The sequence below is a fragment of the Gossypium hirsutum genome, chromosome A13 (genome assembly GCF_007990345.1).
Source record: "Gossypium hirsutum isolate 1008001.06 chromosome A13, Gossypium_hirsutum_v2.1, whole genome shotgun sequence".
Classification (NCBI taxonomy): Eukaryota; Viridiplantae; Streptophyta; class Magnoliopsida; order Malvales; family Malvaceae; genus Gossypium; species Gossypium hirsutum.
The window spans coordinates 3,176,874-3,196,900 of NC_053436.1; the positions used below are offsets into that span (position 1 = coordinate 3,176,874).

The 20,027-nt window shown below is 28.1% G+C and overlaps 2 protein-coding genes across 2 annotated transcripts; both read right to left on the reverse strand.

The window, feature by feature from the left end:
* Positions 1 to 7,242: 7,242 nt before the first annotated feature.
* LOC107911420 (probable S-adenosylmethionine-dependent methyltransferase At5g37990) lies at positions 7,243 to 9,298 on the reverse strand. Its single transcript, XM_016839246.2, has 3 exons — positions 9,123 to 9,298; positions 8,072 to 8,734; positions 7,243 to 7,953 (listed from the first exon to the last, which is right to left on the reverse strand). Exons 1-3 carry the CDS (start codon positions 9,243 to 9,245, stop codon positions 7,615 to 7,617), a joined length of 1,125 nt encoding a protein of 374 aa, XP_016694735.1. The 5' UTR covers positions 9,246 to 9,298; the 3' UTR covers positions 7,243 to 7,614.
* A 2,766-nt stretch (positions 9,299 to 12,064) lies between these two features.
* On the reverse strand, positions 12,065 to 14,660 carry LOC107913504 (loganic acid O-methyltransferase). The gene is made up of 2 exons (XM_016842119.2): positions 14,414 to 14,660; positions 12,065 to 13,173 (listed from the first exon to the last, which is right to left on the reverse strand). Exons 1-2 carry the CDS (start codon positions 14,549 to 14,551, stop codon positions 12,172 to 12,174), a joined length of 1,140 nt encoding a protein of 379 aa, XP_016697608.2. The 5' UTR covers positions 14,552 to 14,660; the 3' UTR covers positions 12,065 to 12,171.
* Positions 14,661 to 20,027: the final 5,367 nt, after the last annotated feature.

Below are 20,027 nucleotides of genomic sequence, written 5' to 3' on the forward strand. Positions count from 1 at the left end.
TTGCATTATTTATAAATCTACTCCTAATTCTAAAAATTTCAAATAAATGTCGAGAAATTCGTGTCAAATTTTGGTTTTACTCCTATTTTAATAATTTTGGAATTTAGCCTCTATATGTTAATTTGACATATTTTATTTTATTTTACTTGTATAATGTTATTAATTAGTTCAAATAATTACTATTCTCGTTAAAATATTTTTGTGTGTTTTAAAATAACACCCTTCCAATTCATTAATTGATAATGATTTTGGCAACAATTCCTGATGTAGCACTAACAATTAACGACCACGTCAATAACGTAATAGTTAAAGATAAAAAAACAACGGCCAAAGGATTTAATTTACGCAATTTGAGAGTTTAAAAACTTAATTGAGTGTATTTTCTATAGAAAAGTTTAATAGAATTTTTTGCCAGAGTTCAAGGACTTTTTTACCCTCTAACAGAAAAATTTGTTAATAAATGAAGGACTGATTTAAGATGTTCCACAACATTAGCCTAAAATTGTTAATAAAAGTTGTTCGATTTCTTAACCTTAATTATGGAATAATAATTAATAAAAGATGAGACCCAAAAGATTGAAGCCCAAATTACAAACTGGGAAAGAAAAAGACATTGACTGCTGACTTAAAAAAAAAAGTTCAATACCCTCAAAGAATTTTTTTTTGCATAATGACATTTTTGTCCTCCAATTTTACAAAAAAAAATAATATTTTAACCTCTTTATTTATTTATTAGTTTCTTTTAGCCTTTAATTTTATTTATTTTTTATTAAATTACTCTAAAATAGATGAAAAAATTAACATTTATTAATTTTTTGACATATCATAGATATGAATTTTAACTAATTTTTTATTTTTATTCTTTTTAAATTTTAAAAATAACTTTTATATTTTTTAACATTTTTAAAAATTAAAAATTTAAAACAAAGTTAAAGAAAAAAATTAAACATTTTGATAAAAAATATAAATTTAAAGCTTTAAATAATTAAAAAATAAATAGAAGATTAAAATAATTTTTTTAAAATCTGGAGGGAAAAAATCATTATATATTATTTTTACAAATAACCCCAAAGGTGATAATTTCAATCTTATGAAAGTATTTTTTTTTCTTAATGCTATCTACCAAGTATCTTCAAGAGGTTTTCAAAATGTTGGAAATTTATTTCATTGGGTGTAGTTGTGTGTGACTAGGAAATAGGCACACCCTTTTATTTTATTATTTTATCTTTTTTAATCATTAAAATAAATAAAAAAAATTAAGCACATGAATGTCATGTGAATTATTATATGGACCACATGTTAGTATTTAATTTATTTTTAAATTTTAAAATATTTTTATATAAATTTTATATTTTTCTTAATAATTTCAATGCTTTTTAATTTTGGAAAATAATTTTTATAATTTTTAAAATATTAAAAAATTAATTAAATATTGACGTGTTATTTTCATGATAATTCACGTATATATCACATCAATAAATTTTTTTATCCTATAATAATTTGATAAAAAATATAAATTAAAAATAAAAAAGGGAAAAAAATAATTTTCTTTTTAAATTTGGATGCCGAAATATATATTTGAACGTCACAATTCAGATAATATAGTGATTAGTGGAGCAGAGAAAGCGGACACAGCAAACGACAATATTTTGTTTGGAGATTGCATTTTTTTAATATATTTTTTATAAAATATTATTTGCTATTATTATTATTATATTTTATTAGTAAGCCAACCAGGAATTTCTTTTAAAATCTTTAAACCCAAAATTTTCTACATCATTTAAAATATGGTGTTATAAAATTTTTTTCTTGGCCAGCACGAAATTCTTTTTAAAAAAATCTTGGTAAAATAATATTGAGGGATTTCAATTTTGAGATATGATCATTTTATCACCTATTTCTCGATTGAGGGATTCCGTTTATGACATATAGTAACATAAAGATCGATTGAAAAAAAATACCCACAAGCGACCTTCCGCTTTGTATCGTTTGAATGGTCTCTCAATAACCGATTATCTGCATACCTTATATCACTTGCAAGAGTGACCGTCCGTCCTCATCAACCCGGTTGGACCCACTATTAGACACCTCAGGGAACATCGCTAGCCTATAAATGCACTAAGAAACAACATTATAAGGGGACTCTAATCCCCTCCCAAAACTCTAATACACTAAGCTATCTCTACCACCTCTACCTGAATCCCTCTACATTTTCGACTCTCGGTCCTAGAATAGGTGAACCACCCTTCCTCAACAGTGCCTTCTCTCGTCCTCTATTTTCGTTGATACTATGTGTTAACAAATTCTATAAGCAATGCCAAATGCTTAGTTTTTGGGGTCGAAAGTACAGTGAAAACAAATGTTTTTTATCAAAAAAAAAAAGTTGGGTTTAGGTGTTTTTAATTTTTTGCTTTTATATTTAAAGGTTAAATTATTAAAATACTTTTTTTTTATATTAACTATTTAGAATCTATTTAAAAATTTAGATTAATTTATATGTTAACTAGTTAAAAAGTTGAGATTAATTTATATTTTATCATCATTATATTAAATTATTTAAATATTATTTACAAATATTATTATAGTAAATATTTAAATATTTTTTATTATTTTAATTAATTTTTAAATATTTCATGTATCACTAAATTTACAAATATTTTTTTGTTTGCCTAAATTTAAAAAGTAAATTTAATGTATAATTATATTTAAATATTATCAAAATTTATTTATTTTTTAAGTTACAACATCATTTTTAAAATGGACAATTTAACTATCAATAGTAACTTTTGACACTAATACCAAACATCTAAAATGAACAAATTATACTTTTTCAAAACACTTTCCATTTTCCAAAAATATGTTTTCTAAATCAAACTTTTTAAAAACTCTTCTCATTTGCGATAACAATGTCAAACTGTCCCAAAATAGATGTCAGCTAATAATTAGCGAAGTAATAAAATATTTGTTTATAACATTATTGAGGTGTCAAGTTATGTTTTATAAAAACCTATTATAATTTCTAAAAACTCTATCATACGCGTATGCATATAAAAATTATATATTTAGAACTAAATTTATATTTAAAAATAATATATAATAAATTAAATTGCAAGTAAAATCAGTATTTTTAAGAAATTCAATACATCTCCGTGTAATTATAGAGACACATACAGTACAACAATTATAGATATAATTGAGGATCCTCTAAAGTAACAGTAGAAGGTTTAAAATATGTGTAATTGAAAAGTCAAAAAGCTCTTAATTTCCTTTATATTGTCGGCTTACAATTAGAATCCACAAGAGATCCTTGGCTGCCGAAATTTATGGAATTGGTCCCTCTTTGATACGGCCCGCATCTGATCCATGCGATGCAGTCCCTTCTAAGTCTAGTTTAGCCAAGTTTTTGAAAATAATTTTTGAGAAGTATTTTTAGAAAGTTTAGTTTAAGATTTGACTGTTTAGTATTATTATCAAAAAGTGTTTTTGTGAAATCAAATGTCTATTTTAGACATATTATTATCAAGTAATAAATATGCATTTAAAATAATATTTAAATTAGTTTGTATTATTATATTTTAGTAAGAATATAAAAAAATATTATAACTTGTTGTTAATATTTTAATATATGAAATATAAATTTTAAATATTTATAAAATTTAATTAGAATATATAAACTATATTTTAAATATTTAAATATAACCATTAAATATTTTTAATTAGATATTAACACATTTGTATTGTTTTTAAAAATATTTTTTTATTTTAATTAATAATTTTAACATATTTGTAATTAAGCACCAATAAAAAAAAAGAAAAAAAAGTACTGTATTATTAGAAGAGTGGAAAAGTAATTAAGCATTAAAAGTGCTTTTGGGAGAAGAAAAACTAAAAATTTTAGCTTCTCCTCTCCAGAAGTATTTTTCAAAAGTGCTTGTAAAAGTTAAATATTTTAATCAAAAGCAATTTGTTTAGCACATCTTTTCTTCCAAAAGTGCTTTTGGAGTCAAAAATGATTTTTTTAAGCACTACTAAATAAGCCACTAGTTATCTCTACACTATCAAACCCTTGACTAGGTTTAGTTTAGATGGGCGGTGCATTTACTTTTGGTGAGGTTAAAAATAACGGTGATAGTAAATTTAATTATTGTAGCAATGAGATTGGAAATAATGATGAGGTGTGTGTTTGGATTCAAACGTACCTGTAACGGTGAGATAAGAATAAAAAATGACTATTAAAAATATTAGATTAAAAATCTATTCTTTATTGGACTTGAATAAGAACAATATAGTGGGAAATTAGCACGTATATTAGCTTTCCACTATACGTGCTATTTTCCCACTAGTAGCTTTAGCTCCAGTTTAAAACGAAACCAGTAATGAGATGAGAATTTTTAACCACACCTCATTGTTAGATATCCAAATATCAAAACAATGCAATGAAAAATAATATTCTCTCAATATTTCATCTCAACATGTCTTATTTTACATCTAAAGAGAGTGTACATTGGAATCACGAATTAATGAGGTACTAATTTAATTAGAAAATGATGAAATATATAACAGCCCAATTTTCAATGGTGTTAGAAATAGTGATTCGAGATCATTAAATCCGATAAGTGAGTTCAAAAATTTTATTAATTATAATTTATGAGTTAAGTGTGATTTTAGAAGTATTTTTGAACTAGTGAATTTTGTGAATTAAAAGAAATTATTAAGTAAATGGGGTCAAAAACAAAGTATCGAGACCTCAAATTCATAAACCGAGCCATAAATATTTTTATAAATATTTATGGAGTGTCATTGAGTTAGTATTAAAGTTTCGTTAGAAAATTTTAACGCTTTGATAGTTAATTAATTAAATAGGACTAAATTGAAAAAGGTGCAAAATTTGTTAAATTATGAGTAAATAGCTTAAGTATTTAAAAAGAGGGATTCAAAGAACAATTAGACCTAAAGGATAATGGCTGGACGGTTTGGGTATGAAATAAGCAAGAAAACAATGTGAACAAGGTGCGGAATTGGAAATAGCATAAAAGTTGGTAGTTAAAAATGATGTAATTGAAAAATCTAGACATTTCTTCATCTTTTCTCAGCCAAAAACGCCATAGAAGGTCTCCTAAGCTCGTTTTTCATATTTTTTCACCATGTGACTTCAATTCTTACTTTTTCTTAGTTAGTTTTATATTTTGTGACTTTTACAATTAGGTCCACCTATTAAATTCATTAGTTTTTGATTCTATGAATGATTTTGAAAGTTACCATGAGTGAGTACTGAAAGATTATGATGAATTATCATATATTTGAAGCTTTAATTTCATTATAAGTGATTTTAGTAGAAATTGATTTTTAGGATTAATTGTGAAAAAGCTAGGAATTGGAGTTTTGTACTGAAATTATGAATATCAAAGACTTTATAATAGCCTAAAATTATTAGATAATGTGTTATTTGAGGAAAAATTAGTTCAATTAAAGTGTTAATTGAGTAGGGACTAAATTGTAAAAAGTGTAACTTTTGGGATAAAAGTGTAATTTTGAATATTAAAGGGCATAAATTGCGAAGTGAATTAGTATTAAATTAGATGCTAATGAATGGAATAATTTATATTATAGATAGAGAATCTGAAGATAAATGCGGAAAAGAGAAAATATCAAACTAGTCCCTAAATTTTTACAAATTCTACTGATTGGCCCAGGTAAGTTCATATGGCTACATTTAATGAATTTTTATGAAAATTTCATGAATGCTATGGTATGTTATTATATATGAATGTTATTAAACTGAGATAATTGTGAAAATATGAATGTTTGAATAAAAGTTCTAATTTAGTGGAACATTGGATTGAGTACTTTCGTTCAGTGACTCATACGCATTGACGGAAAAGACCATGGTTGGACCATGACAACATGTGATTTGTGGTTTCCGTATAAGATTATATCTGGGATATGGCATCGGTATGATATGTGATTTCCGTATAAGACCATAGCTGGGCTATGGCATCGGTATGATATGTAATTTCCGTATAAGATCATAGTTGGGCTATGGCATTGGTGTGATACGTGATTCCCGTATAGATGATGGATCTAACTAGACATGCTCATGGGTCAAGTTACTCGGTCTTACCTAAAGGCCCGTCCGAAAAATGAGTTTGGGCAAAAAAATAAGACTTGTTTAAAAAAGGGTTGAGCCTCGGGTAAGGCATTTTTTGCCCGAGCCTGGCTCGGCCCAAATTCACAAAATGGTAAAAAATGCTATTTTTTTGTTGTTTTAATGCTATTCTCTTATTGTTTTCTCCCTATTTTGCTACCATTTCACTATTATGTTATTATTATTTTATTGTTATTGTTTGTATATTGTATAACACTTGTTTTATTGTTAATTTTGTTATTATTTTAGAGGCATTTGCTTGTTAAGTTCCATCTATATTAGTGTTATTTAACTATACATATTTTTTAAAATTTATTTTCAATTTATTGGAAAATATTCATTTTAATATTTTTAGTATTTTTGATATACTATATATATTTAAAAATTATATAAAAACTAATGTAAAAAATTAATACGGCCGAGTTGAGCTGGGCTTGAATTTTAGCATTTTTATCCGAGTTGAGTTTAGGTAAAATTTTAGACCCATTTTTTGAGCTAAGCCCGGGCCTAGCTAACGAGTTTAAATTTTTGGTTGGGCCTAGACTGGCTAATGAACACCTCTCAATATAACCTATATTACAAAGGAAAAGAAGAAAAATGATTAGGTAAGTTTATACATTCATAAATAACGCGGATGTTTTGCTTTATAGCAAGCACAATATAACAACCAAACATTTGATACAGTAAAATCTATCTTTTACATGAAGCATACCAAATGGGTCAGTAATGCTTAAATACTTGACCCTACCACCTTAATTTGCATTATTTCATTTTCATAAAAGTACTAACTACCCATGTTTTAGTTCATAAGAAGTTAAATGTTTGAAATTAATGAGATAAACTAACATTTAGTCCCTAAAGTTGGTAATTTTTTTCACTTTGGTTTTAACATTTTTTTGTCCACATTAATCTCAAAATTTAGTAGTTTTTTTCGATTTAATTCTTAAACCTGATTTTTGTTAAAATATGATAATATGATATTATGAGATTGTATCACGATAATCGCTTGATTAAATCTTAATTTTTTTAAAATATACATGACACTCTCATAGTGCCATGTCATCATACATTAATGGAATACAAATTTAAAGATCAAATCGAGAAAATTATCAAATTTCGGGACTAAATATTAATTTATCCCCAATTAATAATTCTGAACTTTTATTTATACATATAATAATTAAAACATATTATTTTGCTCAAGATTAGGTTAACCTACTCCGACTAATAAAACTGATATCAGAAAATGACATACAGAAAAGAAACCCAGAAAATGGGATTCTAATTATTATAGATCCAAACCATCAGAGAACAAACTTGCTCATTCATACCAGCAATCTATCCAAGCAAAGTACAAATTTATGCTTTAATAAAATAATCCAAGAAACCTGAATCTTATTAAAAATGTTTGCATGCAAGATAGAGTCTTTTCGGATAGCATCGTTACGATATCGAAATGAAGCGTTGATTTATTTACGTTTTAAAATGGCAAATAGCTGAAGTCCATCCCTGTAACATGATTCCAATTGCTGAGAAATGTCTGATAGTTTTAGGACAAGGTGATCGAACAATTCATCAATGGATTTGCTGGGAAAATGATTGCTGAACATTCCCTCCATAGCAGCCCTTACATGTTTCACAAAGACGGGGATGTCAATGGGACCTTTTAGCCATGGTGCAGGGTTCATCAGTTCTATCACTTCTATGCTGAATAGTCCGTTTCTTTCGACCCCCTCAATGAATTCCCCGGGAGGGCAAGCATATATAGGCAGGTTGAATGCATCCACGTCAGCTTCACTGATGGATCCCTGTAATACATAGATATATGCACAACGATAAACATGGATGACAGAGAGGATGACGACGATTTTGATAGAATTTCTAGTATATATATTGGGGTCGAAAGACAAAAAGGTATTTACTTACGGTTTTCACCATGTCCATGAGGATGGAACCCATGCAATCGAACATTATACCGTTCACAACTTGAGAATAAGGCATCCCATCTGGAATACTTGACCCAACAATCACAATCATCCCTCCCGACACCATCTCTCCACCTCTGGCACTCAAGAAATTGTCTAAATCCTCAGCGAACTGCGTCGCATACGCCATTAAAACTTCAGGTGGAGCACTGGTGTAGTGAATCTTGCCTTTGTTCCACGCCGGAGAACGCTCGTCTCGCAGCTCCTTCGGCAACCGAGAAAGCCAATGCAACGAATACGAGCAATGGGCTAAATGGAGTGATGATTTGGGCAATACTTGGTTATGGAAAGAACCAGGAACGGAAGCTACAAGGTATTGCTTGTCTTGTGGGAGATACGTGAAGAGGGTATTGAAATCGTTTGTGAATTGGTCGTTGAAAATCACTTGAAATTCAGGCATTTGAGAAGATGTAGGACACTGAGATATGTACTTTTTCTTTACGATTTGGAGCAAATCTTGCATGGAATTTATTGTGTTTGATCCAACCCCACATCCAAAATCTGCGACACGAAATATGTTTGATGTTGAAGAGAGGGTTTCCACATCAAGGTTCTTCATAATTGCATCTTCAATTTTTTTGGTCACAATATTTACCGATAATCTCTGCAAAATTGGATTTATTTTAATAAAATATCGAATATAAGGACTTTGTTTAAATGAGTTTTTCTTTTTCTTTATGATAAAATATAATACAGGTCATTAGTTGAGAAATTTACACATTAAATGTGTAAATTTAACAGATTAATGTGATCATAAAATATTTATCATAACTATTTTTGAAGAAAGTGAACACACGACTAATAGACCATAATTTAACCTTAATTTATATCGTTTTTAAAGTAAATTAATCCAAATGAAGCATTAATCATTCATTTACATAAAAAATCATTAATTATGAAATCTACCCATATGAAAAAGTGTGAATTTAATCACGAAAATTTCTCTACTTTATTTTCTTTTATAATATTAACTTCGAAATGAAGTTTTGCACCTGGTAGGAGGAGTTGTTGGAGTAGCTATTAGTTCCATGTCCGCCAATGACCTGTGCCGTTGAATTCTCTGATGCCTTGTCATTGTTCTTCTTTGCGAGTGAATCGGACACCAGAGTTGCCATTCCCTCTGTTAATTTTGTATGTATTTAGATCACTTAAGCAAAAGATTGAGCAATTATAATTACCTTTGCATCTATATATATAAATGGTAGAGGAGTATGTGAACACCATATGTGCATGGGATATGTATGGAAATTATTATTATTTAAAAATTTTTAATGTTAAATGTCGTACAATTAAACAAATCAAATCAAATGTTTGATTCGTAGGTCCAAAGTGATGCTAATAGATAAAGACATGGAAGTGGATATGTAGTTCAAGGGTTACTTAATGTCATTTCAGTTTTAATTTTTTGATACAATTCTTAGAATTACTTATAGTCATTCTCCAACTTATAAATAAAAAAATAATGAGTTTCAGCACACTCGAATCCATATCCTCTTACATTGACAACAATTCTCTAAAAAATATTATTTCTTCCGTTGTAACAAATCATTGATATGTTATGCATGAATTTGAATTAAGGACCACATTATATATTAATTGAAACATGAGTAAGATTATTAAATTTGCAATCAGTTTGATTAAACATCATGTTCCATGATATTGACATCCATATGGATCGATTTGGTTGTCAAATGCATATTTATTAATTTAAAAAAAATTAACGAAAGAAAACCTTCAAATAAAGATTAAATAATGTTTGATTAATGTAGCGCCAAAATTATGGTACTTTATCTTCACTAAATAAATGGAAGGTTTATGGTTGTGGTCCTTGAGTTTTGATTTCCTATCTTTAAAATTATAAAAAAGTATAATAGTTTTTTTGGCCCTTCAACTTTATTAAAAAGAAAAAAGAGTCCCTTTTAGTTTTTGAATCTGTATCCTGTATCTAATTTCCTCAAAATGGATAGAGAATTTAGCGTTTGTTAATTTTTCTATGTTGATGATACATCAACATTTAATTAATTTTAAAAAAATGATTTTTATATTTTTTTGAATCGTTTTAAAATTTTAAAAAATGATTAAATGTTGACGTGTTATTCACATGGCAATCTAAGTTTATGCAATGTCAACAAAGTTAAGAAAACGTTGGTGATTTGATAAAAAGACACAAGTTTAAGAGCTAAAAAGACGAAAAATTAAATAAATAGCTAAAATAATTTTTTTTATAAATTTTAAAACCAAATAAATTATTATACCATTATAAAATAAAATAAAAATATAAAGAGAGGTTAGATAGGTTTTGTTGATTAATTTCCAAAGGCTTATGGGTGTGGTCCTTGCATTGATTAAAACAAAATTTTTGAGCAAATAATTTAATTAAAAGAATAATAATTAGTAATTAATATATAAAGAGAGAAAAAGGAGGGATAATTATTGGATTGTGGAAAATTTTATTTCACAAGTAGAGTCTAGATTTTGTATTCTTTATTTAATTTTTTTATAATTGAATGATTAGAATAGGTTGCTTACGATTGAGGGTAAATTATTAGAATAATTATTTCTGTTTATCTCAGATTATATTTTAGTCACTTATGTTTAAAATATTACGTTTTAGTCATTTACGCTAATGTGTTGTAACATTTTAGTCACTGAACTGTTAATTGTTATTAACAATGTAAAGGAAAATTGACGTGGCATGTCAAATCATCAATTCAAATAAAAATTTTAGGTTAAATTATACAATTGGTCTCCATATTTTTTTCGTTTTGAGCAATTTAATTTTTTTCTTTTATGTTGTTTTAACTCTTTTTTTTTTAATTTTCCAATCTCTTCTGCTTCTCTTTTTGTTTTCCCCTCTTCTCAATCTCTTTTAATGTAGTTTTTCTATATTTTCTATTTGTTAAAACTAGTCCCTATACTTTTATTTTTCTTGAACAATTTAATTTTTTCTTTTTATTTCTTTATTTTCCTTTTCTTCTTCCCCTTTAGTTTTAACAAATGGAAAACATAGAAAACCTACATTAAAAAATATGGAGAAGGGAGGAAAGCAGAGGAAGAAGTAGAAGAGAATTGAAAAAAAAGAGTTAAAAGAACATAAAAGAAACAAATTAAATTGCTCAAAACAAAAAAATATGGGGACCAATTGTATAATTTGACCTAAAATTTTTGTTTAAAATGATGATTTAACGTGCCACTTCAGTTTATCGTTACACTGTTAACGGCAATTAACGGTTCAGTGACTAAAATGTTACAGCGCGTTAACGTAAGTGACTAAAACATAACATTTCAACCATAAATGACTAAAATGTAATTTGTGATAAATAAAAGTGACTATTTTTAAATCTCAAACTTCCATACTTACAACATACTACTCTTGTCATTGGATCAAAAAGTTATTGGCCTATTTTTAAATTTTTTAAATACGAAGAGAGACATATTTTAATATTTTTACCAAAAATATTATCATACTACACAACATATCTTTGATTATTGAATGAACAATGGTGGTTATGATATTTAGGATAAATTATATTTTGTTTTGGTCATTCAACTAAAATAATTATAATTTGGTTATTAACTTTTGAGATTAGATTTATTTTTGTCATCCGAAAATTAAATAACTAACGGAATGATGATGTAATAATTTTTAATGGTGAAGTATTACACAATACAAAGAAAACAATATGAATATACAAATATATATAATATGAATAAAAAATATAATAAAATAAATACATGATTATCAAATCTAATGTTGAACATTAAGATTCATTAAATTAAACCTGAGTTAAAAATGCGTTTCAACGCACTTAAACTCACGTTCTCCTGCGTTTGGCTACAATGCCTATACTAATTGAGCTAAAACTTAATCCGCACATAAATTAAAAATTATAAATGAAACTACTTTAAAAATCAAAGTAAAAATAAATGGAAATTGAAATGAAAAACAAAACTCAAATTTAGATAATTAGAAATGAGCCCCAACTGATTATCGAAATCAACTAAGAATAATGGAATCCCAGTATGTATGACCAGCACCTTTTATTTTCGAATTAAAACAACGAGTAGCTGAGTTCGATCCTTATACCCTGATTCCACTTGTTCAGTAAACATAAAGAGTTTTTTGGTCAATCGATCAAACATTTCGTCGATAATATCAGGGCTGAAATGTTTGATGAACATTCCCTCCATTGCTGCCCTAACATGAATGACCCAAGCTTTTATATCAACTTGACCATCTACCAAAGAAGCAGGATTTGTTAACTCCAACATCTCGATGCTAAAATGCCCATTTTTTTCCACCACTGAGGCCATATCGGCCGGCGACGGAGTATATATGGGCAAGTTAAAGGAATCCACTTCATCTTCACTTATCAGTCCCTCATTCACCATATCCATGAAGGTTGATGCCATAAAATCATACATTAAACTAGCGGCCAGTTGAGAATAAGGCATTTCATTGGGAAGTCCTGGCATGATGATGGTCATCATACCCCCAGTCACAATTTCCATTGCTCTAGCACACAAAAATTCCTCCATGTCCTTAGCGAATTGAGATGCATAAGCTTGGACAACTTCGTTGGGTGCATTGGTGTAGTGAATCCTCCCTTTGTTCCATGCACCACAATTCTTGTCTAATAACTCTTCTGGTACCTTGGAAAGCCAGTGGAGAGCATACGAGCAGTGCACAAAATGGATGGAGGATTCGGGGAATAATCGGCGGTGAAACGAGCCCGGCACACCGGCTGCGTAATACGGCCTTTCCCGAGGGAGAGATGTGAAGAGTGTGTTGAAATCGTTGGAGGGTTGGTCATTGAAAAGTACTAGGAATTGGAGTGTTGTGTTGGATTGTGGGCATTGGAGAGTGTACTTTTGTTGTATGAAGTGTATAACATCTTGCATGGCGTCGAAGGTGTTTGGTCCAACCGCACATCCCAAATCTGCAATGTAAATTGTGTTGGATGTAGAAGAGAGTTTTTCCACATCAAGCTTCATTGTAATTGCTCCCTTAATTCTTCCCTTAACCACATTTGCAGCTAATCTCTGCCAATTTGGAACACTTTTCAATAGTCTAGGATTAAAGGTAGAGAATGGAAATGAAATCTTAGAATGAATACATTGCATTGATTGGTTTCCAACCAAGATGTAGTAGTCATCCTAGGAAATGGGAAATTGTAGAATGTAAGTGGTCCATGATACTAATTAACGATTAATGTAATATAGACATCATTATTAAGTTTTAATATCTAATAAATCATTTTTACCAAAATCAAGAAAAAGTAACACATTGATTATTCATGTAGGACCTAAATTAGCATGAGAAAGAATATTGCATTAACTCGTACAACTGCTTTGACTTCTCGAAATCATCATTCTAACAAAATGAAGCTTTTTTTGTAATCACTAACGAATAAAATAAAAGATTTTACGAAAAATATTTTTTATAATTTTTTGTGTTTGTTTTATGAAAAATGACTTATAAATTAAACTAAAATAAATTATTTTTCTTGTAAAATGGCTTATCCTTCTAAAAAGGGTATATCATTTTTTGAAGAAGAGCTTCTCTATAGATAATTTTATTTTTATATAAAAATCAAATTAAATCAAGCTTAATATTATTATATTGATAATAAATTTTATATATATATTTTTTTTAAAATTTAAATTTATTAAAATAATTTATTGTTTTAATAAATTATTTAATATTCCAATTTTATTTTAATAATAAATTTAAATAATATTCAATACTAATATTTTAATAATAAATATTTATTAAAATTATAAATATATTAATAATAAATGTTTTGTAGTATAAAGATTAAAATATGTCATAAGTCTATATACTCTTCACAAATCTACAATTCAGTCTTTGTACTTTTATTTTTAAGAATTTAGTCCCTCTACTAATTTATGTATTTTTTTTATTGAAAGCAACTTTTATGGAATACTTTTAAGAAATCTATCAAATAATAGAAAATATTTTACACAGATTCATCCAAACACAAAAAAAAAATTAACTTTTTCAAAAAAAATAAATTATTTTTCAGAAATTATTTTCCCATAGCTATTTTAAGTGAAACACATGCAACCTAGTTCCCATTTAAAAGCAATACGTTGATTAGTTCTCATCTGCTGATCTGCAAATGGAGTGCAAACCCGTGAAGGGTGTATCAGCTTTCAAGGTTAAAAAAAATACAGATTTATCATGATTTTAGACCAGCTTCGAGTAGGCAATGCTTGCATCATTAATGGTGAATATATATATTTAATGAAAGAGAGAGACCTGAAAGTAGGAATTTCTGGTATAGCTGTACGTGCCATCGCCGCCGTTCACATGGAGTGAATCTGGAAGTGGCCGTCTTACGGTTTCACCGCCACCGCCAATGATGAGTAGGGATGGTTCAGGGGCTACCTCTGCCATGAGTACTGTAGTTTATAGTGAGCGTTGATTGAGCAAAGTTTAGTGAGATTTGTTTCCATTATATAGAAGTAGGGGAGAAAATTAGATGTCGTGCTACCATATGCATGCTAGCTACCATCATGGAGGAACCAATACTATATTGATTTTTTTAAAACATTAATGCTCTAATTAATTAACATTAAAACAAGCAAAAGTATAATCAAATTATTAATTCATACACACCAAAGATAAGAATCTATTCGGCACTCAACATTTACGATGTATGAAATTGAGATATCATATTATTTATATTCCTTTAATATAAATATGTTAAAATATTATTAAATTATTAAAAAGAACCTAATTTTATATAAATTTTTTTCTCATGTACCATTGACAAGTGAGGTATTTTTTTTTCTTTTTTTTATAAATGGGTGCATTAATGGCTCTGGTCCTGCACCATTGTACGGTCAACCTTTAGCTATCTAGCTAGGGTTTTCTTTTTCTTTTTATGGTCCATAATATTCGAGATATATATGTACCAAATATAAATCGAGATATAGAAGCTGCTTGATCTCTCATGTGGAGGCAATGTGTAGTGCAACTTAAAAGAGATAATATATAATATATATATTAGACTTATTTGGTGATTATCTTTTTTTGACCTAGTACTTGAATTTATATTTTATTAATTAGATTAGTATTTTTACAATAATATCATTAATTTATGTTGACATAACACTACTAGTTAATCTAGTGATTTCACATAACAACATCTCGTGACAAATATAAATTAAAAAAATTAAAATATATAAATTAATTAAAAAGATATATTTTTTACATCAAGAATAAACTTAGACAATCAATTATCCACATAGAGATAATTTCAAATGCGTTTTTGGTAATTTTATATATATATATATTTTTATAAAATAATAATTTTTTAAGGTTATTTTTATTTTTAAAAATATATAAAATATAAAATTATGAATTTATAAAAAAATTTAAAGTATATAAAATCCTATAATATATATTGGTAAATGTTTATAATATATATTTATAATATGTGTTCATAAATTTATAATATAAAATTTTAAATATATTTTTGCGTAAGCCATTATAATAATTTTTATAATAATATATATAATTTTTTTATAATTTTTTATAATATTATTTTTATAAATGTACTAGCTTTTATGTATTTATATGCATTATAGGTTTTTATATATTTAGATATTTTAATAAATTTATAATTTTATATTTTATATATTTTTCAAAATAATAATAACTTAAAAATTAATGTTTTATAATTTTTTTAAAATATATAAAATTACTAAAAACACGTTTAGAAGGAACCTAAACAAACAAGTATTTTTTTTAATTAAATTTTTAATTTATGTTTGTTACATCTCATACTGGATTGGCTAGCCATGTTACGTCAGCACAAACTAACAATGTTAGTGTGGAGGTACCAACAACCTAATTAACAGAATACAAATTCAAGGACTAGCTAAGTTCAAAAAAATAAAACCAACTAAAAATAGATAGACAAGTTCAGGAGTCATAATATATATTAACCCAAAAATATAATAAAGATATTATAAATACAAAAGATTCCAAATTTGATTTTTTAATCAAATGAATTACTTCACCCATGAAAATAATAAAGATTTTTTTTTTTGTGAATTATAAAAGGAGAGTAAAACCTTAACGATAACGCGACTAGCGCGACTCAAACTCAAACCATACCTGAAATGATGAACATCTTAACTATCATACCAACACACAGGTTCAAAAATAATAAATATTTTCTTATTGCTTTCTGATTCCTTTCTTTTTCATGTAAGATGAAAAGCAACCTTTATAGAAAAAGTGAAAAAAAAAAGAAAAAAAAGAGAGGGTAATTAAAGAAGAATTTATACCCTAAAAACAAAGAAGAAGGACCTAGCTAGAAAAAAAGTAATAATAGTACAAAAGATTCTAAATAAAAGCATCTACTTCATAAAAAAAATAACATAGAATTCTAGTGGTGCATAATCGGGTTCAATCTTTACATGATGCATGCATAAGTAAAGTCAAAAAATTCTCTTTTTTTTTTTTTCAACTTTAATTTATCTGGTGGTAACCAATAGGTAAACTATTGCCATGTTCTTCAGGAATATGGCCAACTGTTCATTAACATTTTAATAAACCCTAAACCCTATATATCGACCCTAGCTAGCTATAAGCTAGGCATATAAAAATATATAGCTATTTATATTCTAGGGTTACAACTTTCACTAATATTGATGTATTAAAAGATTCATCTCTATGTAAACAATGAAAAGTCCTTTAGAGATGATAATTTTTGCTATCAACTATGGCTCTTGCCGTTGCTAAACATCATTAGGTTAAATTACTTTATAAGTCCCTATATTATAGGTTGAAAAGTAAATTTTTTTTATACGATATTAGTTCGAAAGCCCACACCAAATAGGTGTATGATAAAATATTTAATCATCGCTTAATTCAAGTCAAGACAATTTAATTATTGTATATTTACTCTAAAGCGAATATGTAAAATTGTAAATAACACTAAGGTTGAATGTAAAAGAAAATACTGATCGAGTATTGTGACTCTTAAATAAGATTTTATTAGTAAATTGACCCTTAATTATGTATTCTGATCCTTATTTTGGTTCTTAAATTTTTTTTTCAGAAGTGTTACTTAAATTATCAATTTTGTCTCATTTTATTAAAAAAATGTACAATATCCAATAAAAATTTAACACGTGTCATGTTCTTATTAATTAACTCATTTTGGGTAAACTAAAATAAAACACTAAATTTGACAAGAAGAGTTAAATGAGTAATGTGGGTGTTTTTTTTAAAAAATTTTTAATATTATCAATCCACTTAACCAAATATATACGATACAAGTTTTAAACTGAGAGATAGTTTAAATTTTTATCATTTCAATTAAAACTTCATTTATTTTTTACATTAATTTTTTTTTATAAATACAATTTTTCTCACATAATATATGATTGGGAAATCAATACTGCAAAATTTAGATTGATAATGGCAATAAGAATGATCGCAAAGCAATAAGAAAAAGGAAATAAGAACATGCAGATTTTACGTGAAATTTTTTTATCGAGAAAAACCATCGGCAGACAAAGAGAAATTCACTAATGTGAAAAATAACAATACAAAATTTTTTTTTGCTATATACGTTTTAAGGGTTAAACAACCATTTTATAATTAACGCCTAATAAAAGAAGTATAGTCCTACATATTCAACTTGTACGATAAGGTCTGTACTTCGGGTTCCGCCCCCCCGCACCCCCGATCAAGTTTAGTGGTTCAGCTCTCAGTCCTTCGTTCTCATAAATTTCTAATTTTACCTCTTATTTTATTTTTTTAATAAATAAATTATATATCAAGCTTTTTAAATCGAGATTCGGGTCACACAAGTCTATAAGTCTATAGTTATGATACAGATCTATTATATAGTAGAATTAATATATAGTAGGTGTAGCGGATCAGCTACATATATATAGCTGAGGATAATGAAAAGAAAAGAATTGCCGACGTACATGCTAAAATATTAATATTTTGAAAAGTGAAAAATGGCGATAAACGAGGCAACTCAACTGAGCTGGAAACTGAAACCCTTTGTGGGAAACCATTAATATTGGAATTGGGGAAAAATGCTTGCTTTTGTCTTCGAAAAGTCCCGCTTGATTTCTTAAAGGAGACAGACGACAAGATCACTACAGTTTGTATTATTTTATTTCTGCATTTAAATCAGGCTTTATATATGTAGCTCAGTCTTTTAATAAATTACTAGGGCTCACTTGGAGAACATGCACAACGTGAATAGTGTTTGCTCCATCAATCACGATTGTGATGTCTTACAATTCTGGCTTTTTTTTATCAGAATAATGTAGATAAAATATTATTTATTAAAATAATATATCAAAAGTTCTTTGACCAAAATAAAATGGATATTAGGTCAATTGATATGCAAATTGCCACATCAGTTGGTGATTTCATGTGAAATCAATGGGTGTGTGAGGATTTGTTAAGGGCAGATTATCTTCCCATTGGTGTCAGCTTGCGATGGCACGGGAAGTCCATATAGGCAATTGATATGGCATTTTGAGAACAGTTAAGTGAAATCGGAAAAGATTAAGCGAAATCGGGAAATGACATGACGATTTAGGACATGTCTTGTTAGTGTTAGGGGAGCAAAGAATTCCTATTGCCTCGAGGCTCTAAATCAACATATAAGATGATGATTTGAAGGATCAAAGCAATAGATATTCTCTGCTTCCTTAGCATTGACAACACAAAATTTAGAAATTTTGGACCAAACACCAAGTTTTATTATGAAAACCCCACACGTCAGGGGACAAAAGTTTAAAAAAAAAAAGAACCTGGAAAAAAAACACCAATTCTTTCAAAATATCCCTCTCAAAAACCATTTCCAAAAAACCTTGAAAGAAAATTCTAAATAAGTATCACTCTGAGCTTGAATTGTGGCTTGAATTGTCATTTCTTCTCTGAGCTTCAGCAAATAGTTGAAAATATTCAACAAGTTGTATAAATGCGAAGTGGTGGTTCTAAGAAGCACCACTTTATAACCTTTCTTAGACCCAATAAAGGGGACTAGATTGTTACGTACTCATGATCACCAACCTAGAACTTAGGTATGACTCGGATCACCTACCAGCGATCCGATTAGGCCCTATCAGTTGAACGCGTGCAAGTCTTGAAGTGGCGGTTCGCCAAAAGGGCTTGCAAGGGAAGTTCGCGGTCCCAGCTCGCATATGCCAAGGAGTTCACATGCGAGGGCCATGAAGTATAACAAGCAGACCAAAATAGTATACATGTCTAGCATGCATGCAGCCTACTGAAAATATCAATTCCATGAACAGTGACCATGTGTATAAATATTCAATTGTCCCCTTTTAATGGGACACAACGGAAAAACACTCAACAATATTATATGTTGAATATATCGGAATCCAACATTTGTTGCGGATTATCGAGTTATATTTGTAATAATCCTGGCATGTTTCTAAGGGATGATGTGAGCCTACAGGCTTAGCACTTGGTGTATATGTGTGTTTTTGGAAGGATGTTAGCCTTTGAGCTAGGCACTCAGTGCTTAGGCATGTTCTTGGTTGGATTAGTTCGATTGAGCATTCTAACGTGTTTTGGGTGAATAACCACATATCCATAAATGTTCATATAGTTCATCAAGTTGAATCGTGATTGTTAAATGATGTAATGACTTGTGTTGATGCTTGGTAATAATTATTTTGCTCGGTAAATGATTTGTAAATATGATCATGTTATCGATATTATATCATGATTTGTTATTGAATGATCTTGTATAGCTTGAAAGTTATATGACTCGTGTATAATGAACTCACCTATTGAATGGTTGTTATGACAGGGTTGATGTTAGTTAATTATTTTGCTATTTAAAATATGATTACAAGGTATG

Coding starts and splice junctions, on each gene's coding strand:
- LOC107913504 (XM_016842119.2), bottom strand. CDS start 14,551: ATGGCAGAGGTAGCCCCTGAACCATCCCTACTCATCATTGGCGGTGGC. Junction 13,174..14,413: donor CCAGAAATTCCTACTTTCAG/GTCTCTCTCTTT, acceptor CCAAATTGGCAG/AGATTAGCTGCAAATGTGGT.
- LOC107911420 (XM_016839246.2), bottom strand. CDS start 9,245: ATGGCAACTCTGGTGTCCGATTCACTCGCAAAGAAGAACAATGACAAG. Junction 8,735..9,122: donor CCAACAACTCCTCCTACCAG/GTGCAAAACTTC, acceptor CCAATTTTGCAG/AGATTATCGGTAAATATTGT. Junction 7,954..8,071: donor TCATGGACATGGTGAAAACC/GTAAGTAAATAC, acceptor TATGTATTACAG/GGATCCATCAGTGAAGCTGA.